This window comes from Myodes glareolus, chromosome 27 (assembly GCF_982192425.1).
Source record: "Myodes glareolus chromosome 27, mMyoGla1.1, whole genome shotgun sequence".
Classification (NCBI taxonomy): domain Eukaryota; kingdom Metazoa; phylum Chordata; class Mammalia; order Rodentia; family Cricetidae; genus Myodes; species Myodes glareolus.
Genome location: NC_142052.1, coordinates 33,986,888 through 34,011,174, shown reverse-complemented (window position 1 = coordinate 34,011,174; position 24,287 = coordinate 33,986,888). Strand labels below are relative to the sequence as shown.

Sequence of the window (24,287 nt, the reverse complement as noted above, 5' to 3'; positions counted from 1 at the left end):
AGAAACCTAGGGTGATAAATGCATAGACGCCACAATTGCAAGGCCCGACACCAAGAGAGCTGTACTTTACACTAAGAGTGTTCTAGAAAGCCTGGCCAGGTGGTTGGCGAGTTTGCTCGGTGACTTCAGAGTACTTGCTGCTCTTCCGAGGACCCTCATGCCGGCTCATCATCATGGGTAACTAGCTCCAGGGGCCTGGTGCCCTCAGTTGATTTTGGTAGGCACCAGGGAAGCCAGTGGTATACATACATGCGAGGAAAACATTCATACACATGAAGTAAAAAAACCTAAACACAAACAAACCTGACCCGACCAGAGATAGCAGGTCTATAAACCTACTACTGACTTGGGGCGCTGAGAGAGGAGTCTCAAGTTCAAGGTTAGCCTAAGCTACTTATCAAGACTCTAAATAAGCAAATACACAAACAAAAGACTTTTAATATTTTGTCTTAAAAATAAAATAACTTTAGAAGTTTGAGTATTAACAGAGGGTAAAACCTAAGTACATCATGTCTTTGTATTGTCCACAGCCTCGGCCTACAGAGCTGCTAGCCAGCTGTAGTCTACTTTTCTGAACTTTCTCAGCTCTTTCTCTTCATATTTCGACAGCTGATGTATAACATCGTCCCTCAGATCCGTGTTATGCGTTTCCTGGGCTTTTTCGGTAACATCGTTTTCTTCGTCTGAATCGTCGCTGTCTTTGTTCTCTTCCATATCTACTTCATCGGGAACTTCTTCCGCACTTCGACGACAACAGAATAAAATATGAACACCGTTAGACATTTCGGAAGTAGGACGCACATTGACATACCACACAGAAAAGATGACCCCGCGATGAGTCTTTACGGAGCATGGCCATAAGGGGCAGGTGGACTTAGAGAAGGTGTGATTCTTAGCACATCTCTAACCATGCACAACACATCTCCCCCAGTTAGTTACAGATAACTGTACTTAATAATCTATGTCATCAGCTGCATTTCAAAGTGGACGACGTTCTCGAATGACACCGAAGAAGAACCATCTGGAACTCTTACCTTTTGGTCTCTTTAGACAGCAGCAGCGAGTTCACAAACAGAGAACACAGGAAAGAAGCCGACGGCAGCACGTGGGCCGGGGTGTGGAGTAGCTAGAGGTAGCAGAGAGACAGACTTGGTAAAAGATCCTCCTTCGGCACAGGGCTACTTCCCTTCCTAATCCCCTTATTCTAAATGCTAAGCTGAACACAAAAGGCTTCCCGGGGAATAACGAGGTCAAAGGAGGCAGGCCTTCCAGCTGCCCACACTGAGCAACCCAGGTCCAGGAGGGAATCCCCGCACTGCGGGACAAGGATGAATCCCATGCTCCTGGAGGCAGAGCATGCAGTTTCAGGGGCCCCTGCATCTGCTGGACTCCTTACTCACCTCATTAATGGCAGGGATGTTCTCCGTTAAGGGGAGTTGTACCAGCTCGTTCTCTGAAGTCTCACTGGACCTCGCATCCTGCTGCTGCCTGTGTTTTCCCAATATAAGAGAAAACGGGGTCGTCGGCAGACTTTCTTCTGCCAGCAGCTGCGCGGAGAGAAGAGAAAAAGACATTATTTCAATGGAAAGGTGGAACTTCTTTGACTTAACAGGTAAGTGCCACTGAACTGTAGGTGGCTCTGGTGAAGGGGCAGAGATCACTCGGAGTTATTCTCCCATCAAAGAAAAGCAAATGATGCCTAGGGTCCCACTTTCTACATGGGAAAGCCAACCACAGATGCCGAGGGGAGAACCATGGCGGCCTTGCTGGGGCTTAGAAAGACCACAGCGGGCACGCGCTCACAGGGGCAGAGGAAGGGTGAGAGGCCACATGACATGCTGGAAGGAGAGCATCTTAGTAGAGCCAAGAAAGCAATATTCTCAGAACACCAAAGTGAAGAGGTGACCAAAGACAGAGCAGTTCTTTGGGATCCAGTGTCCTGAGGGAAACGAATCCCTGGGTGAACGCAGGTCCTAGATGACCACTGTGTAGCAGATTCACAGAACAATTAGTCCAGACTGAAGAAATGCACAGGCTTGTGAAAAGCTTTTCATGACTTGAAAGAATACTTATGTGTCTGAAGATTCTGAAAGAATTAAGTTAATTTGCATAAATGCTAGAGTATCAGCTTACAGACACGCACTCTACAATTCTTTCCTACAGCCCAGCTAACCCCTTTCATCCGAGCGGAATTCTAAAAGCCGGCTTTCTTTAGGAAGACAGCATAGTGCGCGCAGACAGCGGCAAATGCCTACCTGTTTGCTTGTTGGTGTGAGTTTCTCTTCCGGAGACTTCGTACTGAAGGTTAACAAACACTGAAACGACAGGTCAATTAATGGAGCATATGAACAACATTAAATGAGATGACACAAGGGAAATATCAAATTTCCATTTTGATATATACATCTGCTCACAGAAAAGCTAGGAAAGATTTAAAGTTGCTTGAAAGGTCCTGTGAGAGTTACAAGACTTTGAGTCTCAAGACTATGTTTTTTGAGACATGTAAGACCTGGTAATAAAATAATGGCCACCAGTTTCTTCAATAGCAAATCAAGCTATAAAATTAGGGAAAATGTTAATAAACACAACTTAAAATGGTTCTGGTGCTTGGGGCTTTGCTGGGGTCAGAGTTAACAGACGGCCTTGCGGATGTGGGGGTAACGCGCTAAGACAACCACGTTCACAGCACCGCTGGGCTGACGTTTACCTGACGACTCCATTTGGGAAATAACTCTGTAAAGCCATAGTTCTACCTAGTAACCAACTTTCTAAAGTTATGTCCATAAACTGGTCACGCTCCGAGGGAGTTAATTACCTGCGACTGCGTTAGGAAGTAAAACTGGGACCTGTTCAGCCACTGGTGAGCTTCTGAGGTGAAGGACTCCGGGACGTCGCGCGGCACGAACACGCCCCACTGCACTTCCTCTCTGGAGATGGTCCTCTGGACGTACAGCGGCCTGGGCTCGCTGGGTTTAAAGACGAACACTGAGGGGAACAGAGGAAGATGGCACTTGGCCTGTGGAGGTTGCCTCTCCCTCAGCCTGCAGGCTCACACTCAGCCTGTACCCAGCCCTCCAGGTAAGAGCCCTCTTCGGACTGTTTCAAATCTGCTGTTGTTTCTGCTGAATCTACCGAGCGCCTACTGTGTGCACCAAACAGGGACAGAATGAGGACTGGAATCCGAAAGAGAAAAGGAATTCTGTTCCAGAGACCAGGGGCATAGGAAGAAGAGACACCAGAATACCGTCCAAGCGTTTGTCTTAAGGATCAGGAAAGAGATGCAGACATTGTCTCAGAAGCAGACGAAGCCCAGGCAGACATCTAAAGGAGACTGTGAAGGCTGAGTGGGAGCTGGCCCGTGGAAAATCAGTGATGTACGAGAACACTCTAGCACTAAGCATGAAAGCACACGCTATAGGTGTCTGGCAGGAAAGGAGGAGCTGTAGACAGGTTTCTGATCCACAGCGCAAGTGCTTCAGCTTATAGGGAAGACACTAGAAAGAACACTCGGAAACAGGCCTGATGCCATCAGAGCGTGGTGAGTACTTACAGTCTGAGCCCGCTGCAGACTGCATAACCGCGGCAACATGGTCTGAGTACGGGTCAGCTTCCAAAACGCTAACATTTAATTTCGCGCTCCACTGCACTGTGGGAAGAGGAAACACATCTGAGAACAGGTTGGTCAGGAGCTCTTTCTGACTTTACGATGGGTCCTCTTCATCCTTCCCGGCACAGTCTAGCACGCCACTATTCTATGGAAGGAGTTTAAGCTCTCCCTAACAACAGACTCACACTGCCATCCTCTGAGGAGGGTTTGGTGAAGTGTGCAGCAGACAGCAGGGCTACAGAAAGAACTTCAGGTCCTTCCGCACACTGTCACCAAGCAAGGCTCATTCAGATCCAGGGATGCGGCTGTTCTGCTCTCACACACATTTGGTACAGACCACATCACGCAAATCAGTCAAAGGCCAGCAAAGCCTCATTTTCTAGGAGTTCCGGAAGAGATTGCTTTCAGATCTTACACTGCCCGGGATCCTACCATCAACAGAGCGTTGCTCAACTCAGAAGATGAAGGTGGAGGCCTGCACCCGGGGCACACTGGGCACAAGGGTCTCATTGTTTACAATACGTAACCTACTACCAGCCCACTGATCCGAAACTTTCGGTCAAGTGAAAGATTACGTACATATTATTATGGGAAGGACACAGCCACAGGACCCTTACGTCCTGAAACGCCAGCGCCTAAGCGCAGCACCCCATGCGCTCTCCTAGGCCGCCCCAGAGTAAAGAGCAGCTACTCTCCCCGCCCACAGGCCGTCACCTCAGCATACACACAGCTTACATGAACAGCTGAGCAGGTTCCAGCAGCACAGGATGGCGTTCTCAGTCGTGCCGAGAAGGAACTTAGAGCACGTCAATCTTCCAAAGCACAGGTGCCTAGGTCAGAAGCACGCCAGGGTGAGCGGTGGGCAGTGCCAGCACATTTACTTACACAGAGCGGCGGGCTGTGAGCCCTGGGCTCAGTCCTATTCAGCGTAGATCAGGAGCAGGCACGGCTTTCCCTTCTGTGCTCCTAACTGTTCTGGCGGCAATGGAACAGGGGCTAAGGCAACACAAGGGGTGTTTAGGTACTTGTAGTTCTTTAGGGAACTTTGGTGACCGACTCTTACGTGCTGCGTCAAGTAACAATCGCCACACAACACAGAGCAACTTATGGAAAATGTGTGATGACAATTAACAAAACCTTACGGTCTTTACCTACAGGAGAAAATCTGTACTCAAATTTTTAAAGAAAGTTTTACAAAGTAAATTTAAAATTCGATATATTGGAGATGAGATGGAATCAGTCACCTGTCAGCACCGTGCTCAGGTCTGGGTACCAGCAGTAACGGATTGAGCATTCCATTGTGCTCTACGGGAGCACAGAGGTTAGCACAGCCTAATTGCTTCCCAGGACCTCCATTCAATTGTTTACTGTTCTGAACAGAACTGGATATGGTCGTTCAATGTCGTCGATCCTGGCTTAAGAATGCTTATAAACTGCTTATGCGCGCACGAGTCTCAGTTCTCGAACGCTTGTATTAGCTTACCCTTACTCCCCAGCATAAGACTGCTTCTATTGGGGAACGCATACATCATTACCGAAGTTTAAAGACTTACTTAAATTACAAAGATACACAGACTTTGGTAGCAATTCAAACTAATTTACCCACCTTATTTTCCCAGCTCGTTGGCAAAACGTACACTTTAGTTCCCACGTTTCTGAATCCCATACTGTAACTATTTCTTCGAAGCTAACTGCTAGCAAGGAGCTGTCTTCAGAGAAACAGCAGTTGGTTGCTTGGTACTTGTGATAACTGCCCACAAAGTCACAAGTCCAGCCAATGGCTTTTTCTGTGGAGAAACAGGTCACAACAACAACGTCACAAATATTAATAAATAGCATTACAGACACGTTATAAGAGCTAAACAAAGAAAGCAAAATAAAACCAAAAACCAGATTCCCCACACTGAGAAGTTTAAAAGTGCTGTTCTGGTATCTTCCCCTTCCTGGAGACCTTGACCGCCCCCTAGTGGAGAAAAGAAAGGTCCAGCAGCGAGAGCCCCTTCAGCTGCCCAAAGGCACAGACTCTGGTGAAAGCGTACGCAGAAATTTAACACGAAAAAAAAAATTAACATGAAAAAAAAAATCTGCTGAAATTAAGCAGCAGTTTATAGAACGTAACAAGGCAGAGAACCCCTTCTCAAAGAGGACATTAACAACGTACAAAGACATCACTTCTTCCAACGGAGACTTCCCAGCACCATCTACGTGCTAACTTACTGTATATGTCGGAGTCATCGGCTAACACCCACACTTTGAAGTGGCCATCTCTGCTGGCTGTGACCAGCATGGGTCTTTCGTAGTTTTCTGCGTTATTGAAACAGAGAGCTGTGATGTGGTCGTCATGTGGCATGGCGATCTTGGTGTTAAGAGAGAACCTAGCAGAAGGAAAACCACACGTTTACTCTCAGAAAAGATACGGGAGGCTAATATTCCGTGCAAAGCGCGATGGTATCTTTAACATGGGAGGGTGATAAGATTGTCACCGACACACTCAGGTCAAACAATCACAGGGCAGGTTCTAGCATCACGTGCGTCCGGGGTGACTCAAACGCTGATCATTATATCCAGCGGACAGCTCACTGGCAAAAATGAGCCAAATGCACAGCAAGCCACGCTGAAGGTCTCTGCAGGCTGGTTACAAAGAACGTAGAGGTCTGCTTCTAAAGACAGACACCCGAAGGAAAGAACGGCCTTGAGAGGCTCCACTTAGGTTTATAAGGTGAAAATACGGCATCAGTCCCAGCACTGCTGTGTGTCCCGAGAGAGCAGCAGAACGGCGTATCAGGCGCCTCAGTGCGAAGAGAGGGGACTAGGAAGGACAATCACTTAACGCTTGGGCCTCTTTCCTCATGCGTGATAAGTGCGGCACAGGCTCAGGTGGCCGCATTCTTTAGAAACTTCCCAAGCCGGCTGTGGTGGTGTGTGCCACGACTCCCAGCCCTCGGGAGGCAGACACAGGCAAATCTGAGTTTGAACCAGTCTGCTCTACGGAGCAAGTTCTAGAACAGCCAGGGCTACACAGAGAGAGATCTCGTGTCTGGCACACAAAGGCCCAACGAGCAAACCAGCGGGGATTATTTACTTAAACAAATGACTCATGTCTATAACAACACGTCTATACTCAACTCTGAGAGACACTGAGGCACATTTGGGTTCAAATTCTGGATTTGCCTAGAATTGTGTACTGTGTTGTGGGGCTACAATTCTTTCTCACGTTTCATCATTTCTGGGATGACACAAGGCCTACTTTACACGAACACTTTCTCAAAACGGAAAGCTAAACAAAGCTTTACTGTTAGAATAATGTCCCAACCCCATCCCTATGTGTCAAAATGGACCAGAAAGACCAACGGCTTTAACTGTGGGACAAGAATCAAGTGAGGCCACACAGTAGGATTACCCTTGCGTCTTCTTGCTGTAAACCCACAGCTTCATTTGCATTTCCAGCTCAGATGGGTTTTCTTGCCGTTGTTCGACTGTGGCCAGCCAAGTGCCCGAGTGGCTAAAGGCGGCCTTCTTCAGTTCAATCTGGATCAGCCCGTCATCATTGATGTACTCTTGCTGGATGATATCTAACTGACGAGGTCAGAGAGGATGAGATGCTATTAATACAAGTGCCTTTAATTTATGGCCATATTTTTTCCAAGAAAACTTCAAGGCTAAATTAAATTCTCTATCGCTTTAAGAGAGGAACAAAATAAAAAAAAAAGAACGACGGTCGAAGTAGGCTAAGCCTTTTCATTTATGACGGATCTTTTAATCCCTTACAATGGGTTGTCTAGTGTTTGCTAAGATAACGAAGTGGTTGCTTTTTGTTAGGGAGCCCTTGTTTGAACAGCTGATCTGAATAGTAGATCCAAATGGTCTCAGATGTATTCGACGGTTAGGATGTTTACATAGTCACAGGAGGTATCTGGGGGCTAGGACCCAAGTCTACACATAAAATCCATTTATGTTTTATGTGCACTTAAATCTATTGCCAGCCTGGGGGTAATTTTATATAAAGTTTCAGCATCATGCTGTGGTATAACTTCACATGAAGTCAGGCATAGGATTTTCCTCTTGTAGCATCAGAAGGTACTCAGAAATTTTAGATCTGAGAACATTTAAGAGTCTGGATTTTGGCCAGACATGGTGACCCATGCCTTTAACCCCAGTACCCAGGAGGCAGAGGCAGGTGGACCTTTGGGTTCAAGGTCAGCCTGGTGCACAGAGTGAGTTCCAGGACAGCTAAAGAGAGAAAACTGTCTTGAAAAACAAAAACCGAGCAACCAAACAAACTAAAAGACTTTGGATCTTGAGACTGGGGATGCTCAAACTGTATTAAGTGTAGTAACTGCCGTTTCAGAAGATGCGGGGCTATTAACGTTTCTTTAAGTTTGTAAGATATGGAAAGGGAAAAGAGAGCCAGTTACTGCAGCACTAACATAAGAAGACCAGGGCAGGCGCACGGAAAAGGTGGGATTGTGCCTTTTCAGGACCCAAGTATTCCTGTTTAATCTGCACTAAACTTTAACTCCAGCATGCGAATGACAGTTCCCCACACAGCAGACACGATTTGTATGTCGATCCACACAGGCTAATGCCCTACCACCGCGACTGAAAGCTCACGCGTGGGCAGCAACGACGGCACTAGAGCAATCACAGACACTATCAGCCACGTGCAAATACAAACGCATAGGATCAACATCGGCGTTCCCAAGAACCCAAGGCTCCAGCAGCAATGTGAAGACCTAACCCTCATTTTAAAACTTAGCTTACAGATCAAAACCTTACATTATACAACTGCTTGTCACCCTGGAGGGAGTAAAACTGCAGGTGGCCAGGCTTCCCATTCAAAACTAAGGCCTTGGTTTTCGGGTCGACCATCAAGCCAGTGGATATGCTCCTATCTGCAAGAGAGGAGACGGTGGGTGATTCACGTGTGGGCAGCGGCTGCTTGTCAGGGCAATCCCGCATCCCCGACAGTCCGCAGTACCTTTCACTAGGCCTTGGATTACTGCACATGCGTCGAGGTTTCGTTGAATAACGGTTATCTCTGTTAAAGCAGGGAGACAAATCATTAACACAAATAGGTAAGAGTACCAAGGTGAAGAGGACCCACCCGTGTTTATGTGACTTTGAAATATGCCAGAACACAAGACAATCCAGTAAGTTCAACTACATCCGTGTTACTAGAAAACCAGAACTAAATTTTACAAGTTAGTTGAACATTAGGGACGGGGATAGAAGTTTCTGGCAAAGTCATTAACCTTTTCTTTCAAAGTCTGTGTGTTCTGTGTGTTGAGGGGCAGGTGCAAGTGCTCTAAGATGCTCGGTGAGAACGCTGGGTATCCCCAACCTGGAGTTCCAGGTGGTTGTGGGCCTGATGGGGGTGCTGGGAACTGAGCAGGGTTCTGTAAGAGGAGGGCATCTACTACCCGCTTTTACAGACTGCGCTCAAGGACAAATCATGGCGTACAGACTGGTCTAGCTGGGAAGGCACGGGAAGAAGAGCCATGCCTCTCCTCCCATCGTACACCTCCATGCTCCCTCACCCCCTAGAGCTGTGACGAAAGATGCTCAGAGCCCTCACGACAATGCCATTACTCGTGGGAGCAGGAAAGCCCACTTCAAACACGCCTTCCATTTTAGAAGTTTTTGAAAATATAACTGCCATAGCAATAAACGAACACATTTAGCCTTATGTCTTCATGAAAACAATTTTGAAAATGATGGATCTGGTGACATGTGAGGTTAAGGGGGGGTGGAGGAAAAAGCCATGTATTAGTAAGCCTCTTCCTGTTCTAGGTCCCTGTTTCCCGTCCAGAGGCTGCTGTCTAATGCATTGCCTCCTCGCACCGAGACTCAGACTTACTGTTGTCAGAGTGAGAAGTGCAGAACAAATCTCCGGCAGGGGAGACGGAGATGTGCTCAATCGTGGAGCCCAGGCGAGGCAGGAACTCCTTGTTCTTCTCGGCTCCGTCCCGCCACTCGACCAGCACACACTCGCGCCCGCCGCTCAGCAGACTGCTGCCTTCACAGCCGAGGACACACGGGCAGAGTTTGGAGGGAAACAAAACAGAGGCAAACAGAATCAGCCTTTAGGGGATTTCTTTGGAAGTTTACAAACGTGCCCTCCTACCATTTTAACTGCTTTCATTGATTATCTTGTCTTATTTTAATTTTATTTTTAATTGACATAGCTGAGCAGATATACATGGTACAACATGATGCTTGCGCACATATAGAGTGTAATACTCAAATCATGTCATTTGAACATCTGGCACCGTGGGCATTATCGATTCCTTGTGATGAAATAATCAAGCTCTTTTTTTTATCGTTACAATAGTAATAGTGACAGCCACACTATTGTGCAACAGAGGAAACAGAGCAAAGATGACCTACAGATAAAATGTCTGTCGGTCAAACATCTAATAAGGAATTGAGATTTATAGGGTATAAATAACTCAAATAGTTAAAACGCATAAATAATACAACTGAAGAATGGACCAAAAGAAAACCCTTTAATATGGACATTTCCCAGAAGATACACAGAAGCCCAACAGGGGTATGAAAACATCCTCCACATCAGTAACTATCAGAAATGCAAACAGTCAGAATGAGGCGGTGCCTTACTGCACCGGAATGTGGAGAAAAGGAATTCTGAATTCTTGCATGGTCGTTACAGAAAACAAAGTCTAGACTGTACTTGGCAAGCTTGCTCTGGGTATACACCCAAGAGAAATGAAGCCGGCACACTGAAGAACGCAATTTATTACTATCACGCACCAAAACTCAGGCTCGATAATATGAACTAACCGCGCTCAGCCCAAATGAAGAATATTGTCAGCAACTTTGGGAGGAGGTAAGACAGGATTTAGTCACATGATGGTCACAGTGTATCCTACTGTATGTTTATGACCATTCCTGGCCCTGAGATGGGCAGAGACCACAGTAGGGAGATGAGAAGGAAGGGCAGGTTAGATCAGGGGAGAACCAAGACATTTCATGAAATGCACACACACATGGACGCGTATACCAGCACACCAAAACCACATAGTATTGAGTTGTATTTCTGGAGGTACGAGGAAAGGAGGGTAAAGGTGAGTGAAGAGCCCACATTTCTTCACCTGTAGGGTTAGCTCCCCTTCCTTCTCTTTTGTCTCGACCCTTATGTCACAATGGTACTCAGCAGACACCAGTCCAAAGCTTCAGCAGACTGAGTCTAGCTCCTGGCTCTGAGGAGCTAGCCCTAAGTTCACCTGCAGTATCCAGAGCACACGGGCATCTAAGACCTGCCCAAATTCTATTTACTAACCATCAGACCTGTCCGGTCAGTTTCCAGGAGGAACAGGAGAAGAACAAGCCCACTTTCCTGTCCTGTTGGCAGGCACGCGGTCTACCCTGGCGTCCTGTCAGAATTCAGACATGACTGACAATGATTTTGTCACACGGGTGTGTGGGCACTAACAGTAAAAGAGGCCATGCACTTCCCATGTCTGCCTCACAGCCACCAGGGTCTAGATCTAAAGGAGGGAATACCTGGGCTGGAGAGATGGCATGGTCGTCAAGGGTAGGCTCACAACCAAAACAATAAAATAGGGAACACTCAGTCAGTCTGTCCATCAATTAAAACATGGCTTCTAAGTTACACCCAGGCCCAAATTCTTACTAACCACCAGACTGTATGCTAACTAGCCACTGCCTCAGCTCCTCACGTCCTTCATCCGTGAAAGGACAATCTACAACACACTTCACAGGGGTGAAGACAGATGATGGAAAACACGGGCAGCTATCTGCATTTGATAGACGGCAGCAGAGTTACGGACTAAACTCTACTCTAAAGCTGGCCTAGACTTTACACGGGTTTTCCGTGTCAGGAGAGATGAGCACACATGTACACTCTAGAATCTGGAGAGTTAAACTACATGCTATCGTGGCAGGCAAAGCACAACAAAGAGTCATAAAAATAGTGTTCCTAGCCGGGCGGTGGTGGTGCACGCTTTTAATCCAGCACTCAGGAGGCAGAGGGAGGCGGCTGTGAGTTCAAGGCCAGCCTGGTCTACAGAGTGAGTTCTAGGACAGGCTCCAAGGGAGTTACAGAGAAACCCTGTCTTGGGGGAAAAAACAAGTGTTCACAACTTGACTCCCATAACGTGTTGTTTGTGACAGGGTCTCTCTACAGAGCTTAGGCAGGCCTTGAACTCATGGTGATCCTCCTGCCATGGGCTCCCTAGAAACGGAATTACAGCTGTATACCATACCTGGTGCCTCAAACAATTTTAAATCTTAAACTATAAACGTTGTGAATCCCAACATTTGATTCAGACACTTCTAAACATCCTTTTAATTATCCAAGTGGCCTTACCTGACACCGTAAAAGCCAAATCCATTACCATATCGTGGTGCCAATGCAAACACGTGTATGTGTACTGCTTTTCATCATGAAAATTCCTCCTGTTGCAGAAAAAGTACTTTTTAACATTGCTTTTCCTCTTATAATATACCCTGATTCTGGCTTCTTCTCCCTCACTCCTCCCCGCCCCTCCCGTCTAGACCTACGCCCTTTCCGTCTCTGATGGGAAAACCAACAGGCTTCTGAGAGAGCAATGAAATAAATTAGAGTAAAACAAAAATTAACACATCAGAATTGGATTAAAAAAAAAAACAAAACTAAGAGAAAGCACAGGAACAGAGACCCACTCGTCTGTGCTCAGGAATCCCATAGAAACACTGAACTTGAACCCGTACTACATAGGCAAAGGACACTCTTTCTGCCTCCTCTTCCAAGGGGTTCCCTGAGCCACGAGCAAAGCTCTTTGATGGAGACATTCACTTAGGGCTGAGGAAACAAAACTCGTAACTTGACCTCAGATGCAAGATAGGAAATGATGGCATGCTAAATAAAACAAATCGCCATCTCCAGCATTCTGGCTTCAGTATTGGGAAACCGTTTGTTATTCCTAACCACAACCCCCTCTACAGGTAGGTTGTTATGATACCACACCACCCAGTAGGCGCGCGCAATGTCACACTGTTCTGTTTTAGTTCAAAGGCTGAGAGCCTAAGATGGTTCCAGGTGACAGAGAGTGCTTCCTTTCTCCAGAAGCTTAGGGTGAGGTGTCTTCCGGGACCTATGAAGGGAGAGCGCGGCAGGCAGCACAGCCTGGTCCTCCGCAGCTGTGATGCTCACACTTCCTTCTCTCGAACCCAGGGGCAGTGCTGCTCTACAGGGCGAGGGGGAGGCAGAGTGCAAGGGACCCCATGTTTCCCCGAGCTCACTGACCAAAGGCGGATCTTGCCATCCATGTGGCCAGATGCGATGCAGTCTTCCTTTGGGTGGCAGGCGACACAGGTGAACCTGTTCCTAGCGTTCTTCTTATTTTTGGTGGATGGTAACGTAAAGCTAGGAGAAAGAGAAACAACTTTCCTTGGGTTCTGAACCAAGCATTCTGTTTGGCTGACATCTATCAAAAAACAGCACAAACTTCATGTGACTCGTACCTCATCCCAAGAACTGGCCAATGGAAGCTACTAAGGTAAGTCATGAGGACAGTCCTTTTAGGACCTTTTCCTGGCCTGGGGACAGCTTATTCAATTTTCTCTCTGCACCAAACTTTCAGCATTAAGCTTACGGCCATGCTTATTAAGTCCTAACTGCAACAACCGACTTTGTGTCCTAAAGGGCCACGATAGAGAAATCAATAGTTTGCTCTGTCTATGTGGGCTCACTTGTGAAGACGGGAGGATCTTAGAAGGGAGGCTGGGAAGATGCCCGTGGCCGACAGACACCGTCTACACAACACTCAGCTGGCACCGCAGCCTCTAAACACGGATCTTATTCATCCTTACAACTCAGTGAGACATTGTCTCTACTTCAACATATTAATTTGAAGTACATGGTGTCTGAAATTGCTAAATAGTTTAAGACCATGCTGTGATTTTTTTTTCCCTTGTCACCCTGACACAAGCTAGGATCACCCAGCAAGAAGAAACCTCAACTGAGACAATGCCTCCGATTGGCCTGTCGGTAACCGTGTGGGGATTTTCTTGATTGACATTGATGTGGGAGGGCCTAGCCCTCTAGGAGTGATGCTACCACTGGGCAAGCAGGCCTGGGAGGTATAAAAAGCAAGCTGGGGAGCCACAGAGAACAACGATAAACAACATTCTCGGCCTCTGCTTTATCTCCCCCCTTGAGTTTCTGCTCTAACTGCTCTTTACGACGTACTGTGAGATCAAGATGCTAGTTGGACTCGCCCTTTCCTCCCCGGCTGCTTTTGGTAAAGGTGTCCTTCTCAGCAACAGGAAGCAAACTGCAACAAAGCCCCAGTAACCTCATGCCTATTTCGGTTCCTACGGCCAACGAGAACCATCAGGCCAGGCCTTGTCAATCTAAATCCATTTTTACACCAAGTCCACACTTGGTGCATGACATATATGGGGGCTGGGATGGAGGAGACCCCGAGCTAGGATCCCCACCTACACTGTGGGTTCCCACTTCTAGAAATAAGACCCAGGAAACAGGTTTGTACCACACCGTAACAAGGGCTCAGGCAAATACAACCAAGTTAGTAAAAGGGAAGCCTTACTTGCATGTTTTTTTCTTTTTGAGAAAGTAAATGGATAAGTAGAAGTCCCGCACCGCAGCGATATAGTCTCCCTGTGATTGAAGCAGAAGGCAGTGTTAGGAGGAAAGCTCTGAGACCACACCGCTGCAAAATGACATGCTAGACTTCCCACGGAAAGGGCTGTCTTACCTTTACAATCAAGAGGAAGCAAGCCCTAAATTCTATGACACTCTCCAGCTTTAATTGCAGTGACTTACATTTTTTTCCCACTAGGCATACATATGATACCACGCCATGTTTGAGTCTGTCCACAGCTGCTGCCACAACCAAGACCTAGAAACATTTCCTTCACCCTGAATGTCCCTTCCCTGTCTGTCAATGTCCCAACTCTCACCAGCAACGGCCATTTTTATCATCACAGCTTAGTTTACCGTATGTTGGCGGAGGTGCACTCAGCTGAGTAAGCGCACCAGAAGTCTGTTGTCTGGCTGGCGGGCTCTGGTCGTCAGTTCGTGTTTCAGAGCTATGGGAACATCCGTCACTCTCACACACACTCATTTACGGTCATGCTCTAATCTAGGGCCAGGTAGTCTAACGCTGATTTCATCCTGACACCTTTGGCAACTGCAGCAGAGGTGAGGCGGACTCTAACTGATGACCAGCAACACTGAATACTGACCTACCATGATGAAGCCATCTTCGCTAACCCCGCCCAGGAGAAAGAGAAAGGAATCCTACAAACCCCAAGGCTGACGTAATAGATCTTTGGTGGCATTTTATTTTAAAATAATAAGTTATTAACATAACTTATTAGATAACTTATTAGCTAGATAATGGTACAAATATCATCGAGTACCTGTCAAAAACATGCAGGGTGCAATATTCAACTGAAAAGAGAAAAATATTTCTGATCTTATTTCCTTTGGGAACTGTCATCTTCTATGTGTTAAAAAAAGTCTAGAAAAGTCTTTAAACATTATCACTGGTGAGACTGAAGATGTTCTTTCCTCATATTTTTCTGTAATACCTGAATTTTCTATAATGGGTATGTCAATTATAGATACAGAGTCCATATTGTCTAAAGAGACATAGCCTAAAAAGGAACAATTTCTTTTTCTTTTCTTAAAAACGGGACAATATTAGTGGTTTTTATATGAAACAGGCAAAAAAGAGTAAAAATACCAGACATTGTTATTTGGGGGAAAGTTATAAAAGAACAAAGGGCAGAATAGATAACACAAGGATGGTTCTAAAAGAATATAGACCATAACCAGAATACTTGTTAAAACAATGTCATAGAGCTTTAGTTACCAACAAAAATATAGCATTGTACCGGATCACCAGTGTTGGGGGAAAACTTACAGGGAACAGATTTTAAATATATGCAGAAACTAACAGAAGAAACGTACCTCATTTCCGAAGTCAATGCACTTGGGTGACCGGTTTACATAATCCAAAACGAAGGTTCGCTCCCTAGCTTCCACGTTCTGGCTTGATGACTTGGGCAGTTTCACGGACACCAGCTGAAATACGTCTAGCCAAAGGGAGCCATTTGTGAGAGTTTCTCTAAAGCAAGCACACTGAATCATACAAAACTGCTACTCTGTACTCTCAAATGCCAAGACTGTAACTTAAGGTCATATTGAACAAAAAGTTTAATTCCTCATTTTTTTTTTTTTTTTTTCAAAACAGGGTTTCTCTGTGTAGCCCTGGCTGCCTCAGAACTCGCTTGGTAGACCAGGCTGGCCTCAAACTCAGAGATCCACCTGCCCCTACCTCTAGAGTGCTGGGATCAAGTGTGTGCCTTTGATCACTGTCTGGCTGAACTCATCATTTATATATATATATATATATATTTTACCTACCTACCTAATGTCTATGAGGTTTGCTTGCTTGTATAAAAGTGCTCACAGGGGTCCTGGGAGCAGAGCAATGGGTGGCTGTAAGTTGCTCTGGGGGTAAGGGAACCAAGTCCGGGTCCTCTGCATGGGCAGCAAAGGCTCGTAACTGCTGAGCCATCTCTCTAGTCCCTGAGCTCTGGATCTGAATAAAGTCTGAATCCACACCTTCTCGCCACTCCTGGCTATAACTGCAGAAATGAAAATCTTATGTGTACCGAGCTGAGGTTTACAACGGCGCTTGCTTTTAATCCCAGCACTCTAGAATAGGAGGAGGTTTCAGCTAGAATAGCTAGAATAGGAAAGGCAGCAAGGTTTCAGCTGAGTCTGAGGTCAGCCTGGTCTACACGGCGAGTTCCAGGACAGCCAGGACTATAAAGACCCTGTGTCAAGAAGCCAAATGAATGAATGAATGAATGAATGAATGAATTGGGACTGAAAAATGAATACACACAGGGCAGCCAGGACTATAATGACCTTGCCCCCCCTCAAAAAAATAAACAAACAAATAAATAAAATGGGGTTGAAAATGAACACACCACTGGCAAACTAAGCAACCAAAAGTCAGAAAGCCACCTGAGCGCTCCCTGAAATGTGTGGTTAGGGATATGGCTCCGTGGTGCTTGTCATGATGCACGAAGGCCCAAGCTAGATCCTTGCACCAATTACAAAAGCCATGCAGTGGAGGGTGCCTGGCCAGGAGGATCCTGGGACTTGCTGCAGCTAGACTAACTGAGTCAGCGCGCGACGGGTGCAGAGAGAGCTGGTGTCTCTCACAGATTAAATGGAGAGACACGGGAAGATACCTGGGGTCAACCTATGGCCTCCATGTGTGTATCCGTGTACATGTATGTATGTAAACCAGCTGTAGCCTGCTACAATGTTCACAGTAAGCATAAAACTGGCAAACAAACCAAGAAGTTACTGATATTCAACCATAAGCAATTTAAAGCAGTTCTTTGGTATACATGTAATTGTACCATTTAGTACAAAACGAAAATAGTTTTCATATTAAGGAGATTCATGGGCTTGTATAGTTTTACACTAAAGAATTAGATCTTGGGCAGTCTAGTTGGCAGCCTATAGTACCTATATCAAAGCTGCTTTGCACTTTTAATTCTGGTACTACTGTATCTTAGGGAGTGAGTGGCACTCTTGAAGTCCAGCATTAGAAATTTTCCTTGGGTACCTCCATGTAGACACTCCGTTATATTAAATTCTATGATGGAGAATAATTATCTGTAATTCCTGACAACATTGTAGACATTACTGAAATGTTGATATGTGATCGTTTCAATCACAGCAGACAGAATAACAATTCAGCCACACGCCACTGGTTCTTAATATCAATTTATATCTATAGTATTTGGTATGACTGCAGATCAACAAATAAAAGGACACTGATACTTATCAAGAATGATATTAAAATTCTGCAGAAAAGCCAAATTCTTGCTTGGCTCTTACACTGAGCTCCGACTCCATTATTAATTAACTGAAATATACATATGCATATGTGGTAATTATTATTCACTGACGACCTCAGAACAGAACCCTCCACCCTGATGGAAAGATGACAAATTTAAATGCCAACTCAAAACCGCTAGCTCGATATTAAAAGCAGCGCTGAGTAGCATGGCTTTGTGAAACCGTAAAGATCCAGCTGACGCCCACGGAGACTGTTAAGTGGATTATGCTGTACCTGGATCTTCTTTAAGGATCGTGAGGAAGACGGAGTCTTCAGCGTGGGGAGGAATGAAGAGGGCGTGGAGTTTAGGTCCAACGGTGAACGTCTGAAAGAGATCACAGATCACACTATGCCCCGTGGTACAACGTGAGGCTCTCCCTGCTGTTTCCCTACCACAAGACAGCGCCTGTCTACAGAGGCCAGGCGCACTACTTGCTGAACAATCTTTAATACACCTTCCTGACTCAATGGTTGCAGTGTCTCACTGACTAAACCTACCATAATTTTAAGAGTTTGTTCCACCATAAACAATTTAAGGAGGATATGCATGGACGGACACACACACACACACACACACACACACACAATATGTATTTTGGTTCTCTTCCCACTGACTACACATATAAATTCTCTCTAAACCGTGTTCATTCCGCTCTTCTTTTATAATGCGTATTTTGGTGTGGTGGGGGAGGGTGGGGAATCACTGTTTGTTTTACATTTACACTTCTAACATTAATGGGATGAACCATCACACCATGGCAACTGGCATTTCTTTTCCTGTTTTGTATAATCCCTAGCTTACACCTGCCCCTCCTCCCCTTCCCAGAGCATGCTGGGAGAGAAGCCAGCACCTTCCACAGACTCCACACCACTGAGCTACAGCCTCAGTTTCCGTGGTCATTTATTTCCCATCCTGTTGGTCTAACTAGTCTTTTCTTATTGGTGTTTAAAATACTTTCTCTCAATGCTTTTATTCGTCTTCTTTCTGTGATAGGCTCTTCAAATTTTTATATAGTCAGAACTAGGTATCTTTTTAAATAATGTAGCTTTACTAATTTGTTCAGGAAGTCCCTTTACGACTAAGTCTTAGAGAAAAAGAAAACTAAAGAACAGTACACATACCTTTATCAAAATGCCATCAAGATAGTCCCACAGCTTAATCGTGCCATCAAAGGAACAAGAGTAGAGCTAGAAGGGTGAAATAGTAATGTAATAGATTACATTACATAGCATTCCAAAATTATCAATGAATAGCTAAAGGCCTAAAGGGCTGCTTTCTGTTTGCTGCTCATTACTCATCGATAGCCTTTAAGGGATAATGGAACTTCTAAAATTTGAATATCCCTATTTAAAATTTAAGTGCAAAGCTTCATGAGCCCCCCAGCATGATACTCAAAAGGTATCAGATTCAACTTTGGGATTTGGGGCTGTTGAGCCAGCAAAGTAAAACAAATATTCCCAAAATTCCAAAGCTCCAGTGTCTGAGATACTTCTGCCCTGAGTATCTGAGATGAAGGAGACCAGCCAGGGGTCTCTGCAAAAGAATCTAATTATAGCAATCTAGCAATTCCAAGTCCTAGGCAGGGACGAAGGGGGCGGGAGTCAAGCTTCTGCTCGGATGTGGAAATGCAGGAGTGAGGAACGCTCAAGAATTCGTTCTGCTGTCTCTAAACCCAATCCTTTTTCAAATTGGGGTCATGGCATTCATCTTACCTAATAAGTATCTCAAAAAGTGCCTCATATAGCCAAATAACCCTTTCTTTTTCTTTTTCAAAATCCAATCCAATCTTTTCAGAAACACAGTAGGAAATCTTATGTGCCGATTCTACAGCAACACCAAGGTGACATCAGTTGCTGTACAACCACAGACAGGTTGACAAGGGTCTGCAGACCCTTCCCGGTGAGCACAGATCTTAATAACATGTGGGGTTATGATAAGTAACCTTAGCTTTACTAGGGCTACACAGATTTTGTGTTGGTAGATAAAGACAGCTCGGTTATAAGGCTTATGAATAATTTCAATTCGAAAGAGTGAACTGGGTAATGAATTCAGAGATTGAAATAAAACGCATTTGGATAAGACAGTATTGTCTATTCAGGCAAAATAATTATGTTAGGTTAAAAAAATGACAGTATTATCTATTCAGGCAAAATAATTATGTTAGGTTAAAAAAATTAACGGCAGCTATGTTATCTAAGAATCATACACGTGGATTAGTAAAACAGCCAAAAGCACAAATGCTGTCAAAACAATGGAGACCTCTCCAGCTGACACACTCTTTATCCCCCAACCTCATCCCAGTCTGCTGATCAAGCTGCCCTTATCTGTATGGCCTTTGGTAAGTGGGACATACGTCAATGGATAGTATAGACAGCATTAATTGGAATTTTCTTTTCTTTAAAAAAATAAAGTGGGGTGGATATGGGATGAAGGGTAGATCTGGGAGGAGACAGGGGAGGGGGTGAATATGACCAAAATGTAATGTCTCAAATTCTCAAAGAATTAATAAAGTATTTTTAAAAAGAAAAACACCTTTGTCTGACTTTATTATTGAGACAAACTTTTATACAATGTATATACATTTTTTGACAAAGGTTAATAACACACTTAATAAATTTTTTATTTTAACTGAAGAACACTTTTTTTTCATTAAAAGCCTTCAAAGTATGCTTATTATAATTCATTTTGCCAAGTTCTTAGAGGACAGGTTTAAAAACATACCTGGGTCACACCAAACAGTTATTTGGCTCTGATTTTTAAGAGGAGCTCACGTAACTTTGGAGAGAAAACAGGAGTGTCGCTCTATGCCCCACTGTGTGACATGGTCACAGCAGCAACACAAATCTTGTCTAAACCCAGCTACAGCCTCCATGCTGCTAACTGATGCAGAAAACGGGAACTCAGCCAGGCGGTGGCTGTGCACACCTTTAATCCCAGCACTCAGGGAGGCAGAGGCTGGCAGATCTCTGTGAGTTCAAGGTCACCCTGGTCCACAGAATGAGTTCCAGGACAGCCAGAGATACACAGAGAAAGCCTGTCTCAAACAAACAAACAAACAAACCAAAAAAGAAAAGAAAGAAAGAAAGGAAGAAAGAAAGAAAAAAGGAACTTGGCTGGTGGGAATGCAAGCTGGTACAATCCCTTTGATGTCAGTGTGGTAATTTCTCAGAAAATTAGGAAACAACCTTCCTCAAGGCCCAATAATACCACTTTTGGGTATATATCCAAAGGATGCTCAATCGTGCCACAAGGACATGTGCTCAACCATGTTCATAGCAGCTTTGTTTGTCATAGCCAGAACCTGGAAACAACCTAAATGCCCCTCGATCGAAGAATGGATAAGAAAAACGTGGTCCATTTACACAATGGAGTACTCCACAGCAGAATAAATAACAACAGCTTGAATTTTGCAGGAAAACAGATGGAATTAGAAAACATTATTTTGAGTGAGGTAACCCAGACACAGAAAGGCAATTATCACATGTACTCACTCATAAGTGGTTTTTAAACATAAAGCAAAGAAAGCCAGCCTACAAACCACAATCCCAGAGAACTTAGACAACAATGCGGACACTAAGAGAGACTTACATAGATCTAATCTACAGGGGAAGTAGAAAGTAGAAAAAGACAAGATCTCCTGAGTAAATTGGGAGCATGGGGACCTTGGGGGAGGGTTGAAGGGGGGAGAGGAGAGGCAGGGAGGGGAGCAGAGAAAAATGTAGAGCTCAATAAATATCAATAAAAAGAAAATAGGAACTTGTTATAGCAGGAGGATTGAAGGGGGGAGAGGAGAGGCAGGGAGGGGAGCAGAGAAAAATGTAGAGCTCAATAAATATCAATAAAAAGAAAATAGGAACTTGTTATAGCAAGAGCAAAATACTGAAATAATTTTAATTTTTTTTTAATTGAAACTTATGGACCTGTGTTTGGATATTCACAATGCCAATGTGATATGGGGACCCGGGAAGGTACCTAATCAAGAAACCCATTTAACTGCACCTATATTTCCGAACCACAGACAAACAAGAACATCCTTCTCAAGTAATAGCTCTTAGCATCATGTGGCTGAAAGAGTTCCCAGAGTAGAACACAGGCAGTGTAGTGCTAGCCAGTGGTTCTCTTTCCACCAAGAATAATTGAAAAATCCCCTGACTAGGGAAACCAGGAGATTATTTCCCTGGCTATAATCTGTAAAGCAGCCCTAAAAATTTAACCTAGTTTGTTTTTGTCAACAGTAAGACCAATGCTAGCATGTTCCATCCCAGACTGGCACCTGCAGATGGTTGTTGGGGTTGAGGAGAATTCCTGACACCAGGTTTTTGTGCCCATGTAGAACGTGCACACACTCTTCGGTGGTACTGCTATACACCTTAATGAAGTCTCCGGAGACACAGAAGATATACCTGGAAAACAGAGAGGAGAAAAGCTAAGTCCCACATATTACACAGAGAGCATAATCTTTTTGGGGCCTACTATAAAGAGAACAACACGCAACTATCTTTCAAAATAGCTTAAGAACTAGTCAAATGCATGTGTTGTTAAACTTAGGAGGCTATCGAAGATGGACTCATCGATTAACGCAGAAAACCACGAGGCGCCAGATACAGAATCGCCCTACAAACAACTGAGCGGCTCCCTTGCTGAAAGGCTGGAGACACTGACACCCAGCTCCTTCCTCTTCAGTGGTTCACCGGCTGCGTGGGCACCATGCTCCAAAATGGTCCACGCTGACCGGAGACAGCAGATGAGTTAAAGGCTCCGCTCAACGGCGAAACTCTGATTTTGTTCAAACCCTTTTGGAACTGTGACTTCCTCCCACAAAGCAGATGCTCCTTCCCAACCCAAGCGATTACACTCATAGTATAACTTATCATACGGCTCAAAGCAGTAAGGACCAGGCGGACTCTCCTCTGTGCTCCCAAAGCACTAAGCATCGCTGTCCAGAGGCTTTCACTACTAGTAGGCATCTCTTCAAGATGCTACAAGGTAGCGGCCTGGATGCCAACTGACATGCAGTAGGCCACTGAGCTAGGCAACTTTGCAAAAGGTATGTGCCTACAGACATTTCATTCCTCCCAAACTGTGTGAGGCCGATTATCTCCTACAGATCTAACATCGGCTTTTACGTAAAGTTCCAGAAAAGAAAAGAGGTTGGCAATAGAAATGTTGTTCTCCGGGACGAGGGGAGACGGCGGAATCATTAGAGGTCTAGCCCCTGCACCCCGATCACCCCGCAGGCAGGGTCCGGGGAGCCCAGGCTCACCCATGTAGCAACCAGGCCAGGCTGCCCCGGAATCCCCGGGTCCGGACACACGGAGCCCATGCTCGCACTCGGCCTCCAGTCCCCTCCCCGGCCCGCGACGCCCTGTCTGCCCAGTCCCCCCACATACTTAGAGTCCGCCGAGAACACAGCTCTCCTGAAGTTCAGCAGGCTGCCGCCGCAGCGAACCACGCGGACCCGCTCCTCCACCATCTTCGCGCAGGCGCAGGAGCCGCCGAACGCCGGCCGCACTACCGACTTCCTTCCCGGGTCGCCTAGCCTGCCGCAGTCCGCCGCGGGCTTCTCTAGCTCCGGGACTCTATGGTCAGTGTGGTCAGCGTCGCGACTGCGCCGCCATCTTTAGTTTGGGCACTGTCAAATTAAAGCCGCTTGCAGAAAGGGTGGAGCCGAACAGCGGCGCACGAAATTAAATCTTACCAGAGACTGCTACGGCTATTTAATACAAAGAGCTATGTCTTCGGCCTCTTCAACTCGCCCTTTCTGTCTCTGTGAGCGACAGCCTGAGCCATTTTTTAATTTAATTTAATTTTTTATTTTAGAAAGAGCCCTTTCTTTAGCTGCAGTAGTAAATCAAGTGGGCCTTTTTAGGTGTTGCTTCGTGGCGTTTTTGGTGAGCATCGCTAAACTGCCACAGGATCTCTGCAGCGTTCTGCCATGTTCTTTTCTTTGGCTATACAGTCCAGGATTGAAGGTGGTGGCCCACGCCTTTAATCCCAGCACCCGGGAGGCAGAGGAAGTCGGACCTGCGTGAGTTTGAGGCCAGCCTGGTCTAAGTGAGTTCTAGGAGAGCCAAGGCCACACAGAGAACCAAAAACAAACAAATGCACCCTGACGTCAGGACTGCTGCAATGGCTGTTGGGTTTGCAAAGGTTGTTGATTTCCTTTGATTTTAGCCCTGAATTCCAAGCATGTTGATGCCTCTCTAACACTTTATGTGTCCATTATGTTCCTGGTTCCTGCATATTAGGAGTATGTGTCTATGTTGAGCCGTTCATGTGTCAATAATAGTTCCCATTTGTGCTGTCTCTGAACTATCCCAAGGGAAGAGCCGCTGATATCTTGACCCCAACAGGAGCAAAGGCTTGGTATGTTAAAAATTCACCATAAATTTATGCTGATTCATATCAGGAAAATATATTCTCAAGTGTCAAAACAGCTTTAGACATCACAAAAGCAATCAAACAAAAGACAGAGGGAAATTTATTTTTTGTGCCTACCTCAATTGTCGTCGAAGAGGCTTCACCCAGTAACAGATGGAAACAAATGTGGAGACCCACAGCCAATCAGGGAATCCTCCGAAAGAGAGAAAGAAAAGATGGTACGCCAGACAGGTCAAGGAAGTCACAGGAATACCCACCGAATCAGCGAACCTGGGTTCATAGGAACCCACAGAGTCTAAACCTACAACCAGGGAGCCTGTGTGGAACTGACCTAGGTCCTCAATGTGACAGTGTGTGGCTTGGTTTTCTTGGGGGATTCCAA

General features: G+C 45.5%; 1 protein-coding gene across 1 annotated transcript; it reads right to left on the bottom strand.

Moving 5' to 3' along the window:
- Positions 1–418: 418 nt before the first annotated feature.
- On the bottom strand, positions 419–23,063 carry Wdr75 (WD repeat domain 75). The gene is made up of 21 exons (XM_048456006.3): positions 22,915–23,063; positions 21,798–21,927; positions 18,646–18,711; positions 17,758–17,848; positions 15,570–15,694; positions 14,182–14,252; positions 12,876–12,995; positions 11,958–12,046; positions 9,465–9,623; positions 8,586–8,645; positions 8,384–8,499; positions 7,008–7,183; positions 5,825–5,982; positions 5,214–5,394; positions 4,343–4,437; positions 3,551–3,646; positions 2,816–2,985; positions 2,256–2,315; positions 1,401–1,547; positions 1,035–1,126; positions 419–742 (listed from the first exon to the last, which is right to left on the bottom strand). The coding sequence occupies exons 1-21, from the start codon at positions 22,995–22,997 to the stop codon at positions 538–540; spliced, it is 2,490 nt and encodes an 829-aa protein (XP_048311963.3). The 5' UTR covers positions 22,998–23,063; the 3' UTR covers positions 419–537.
- Positions 23,064–24,287: the final 1,224 nt, after the last annotated feature.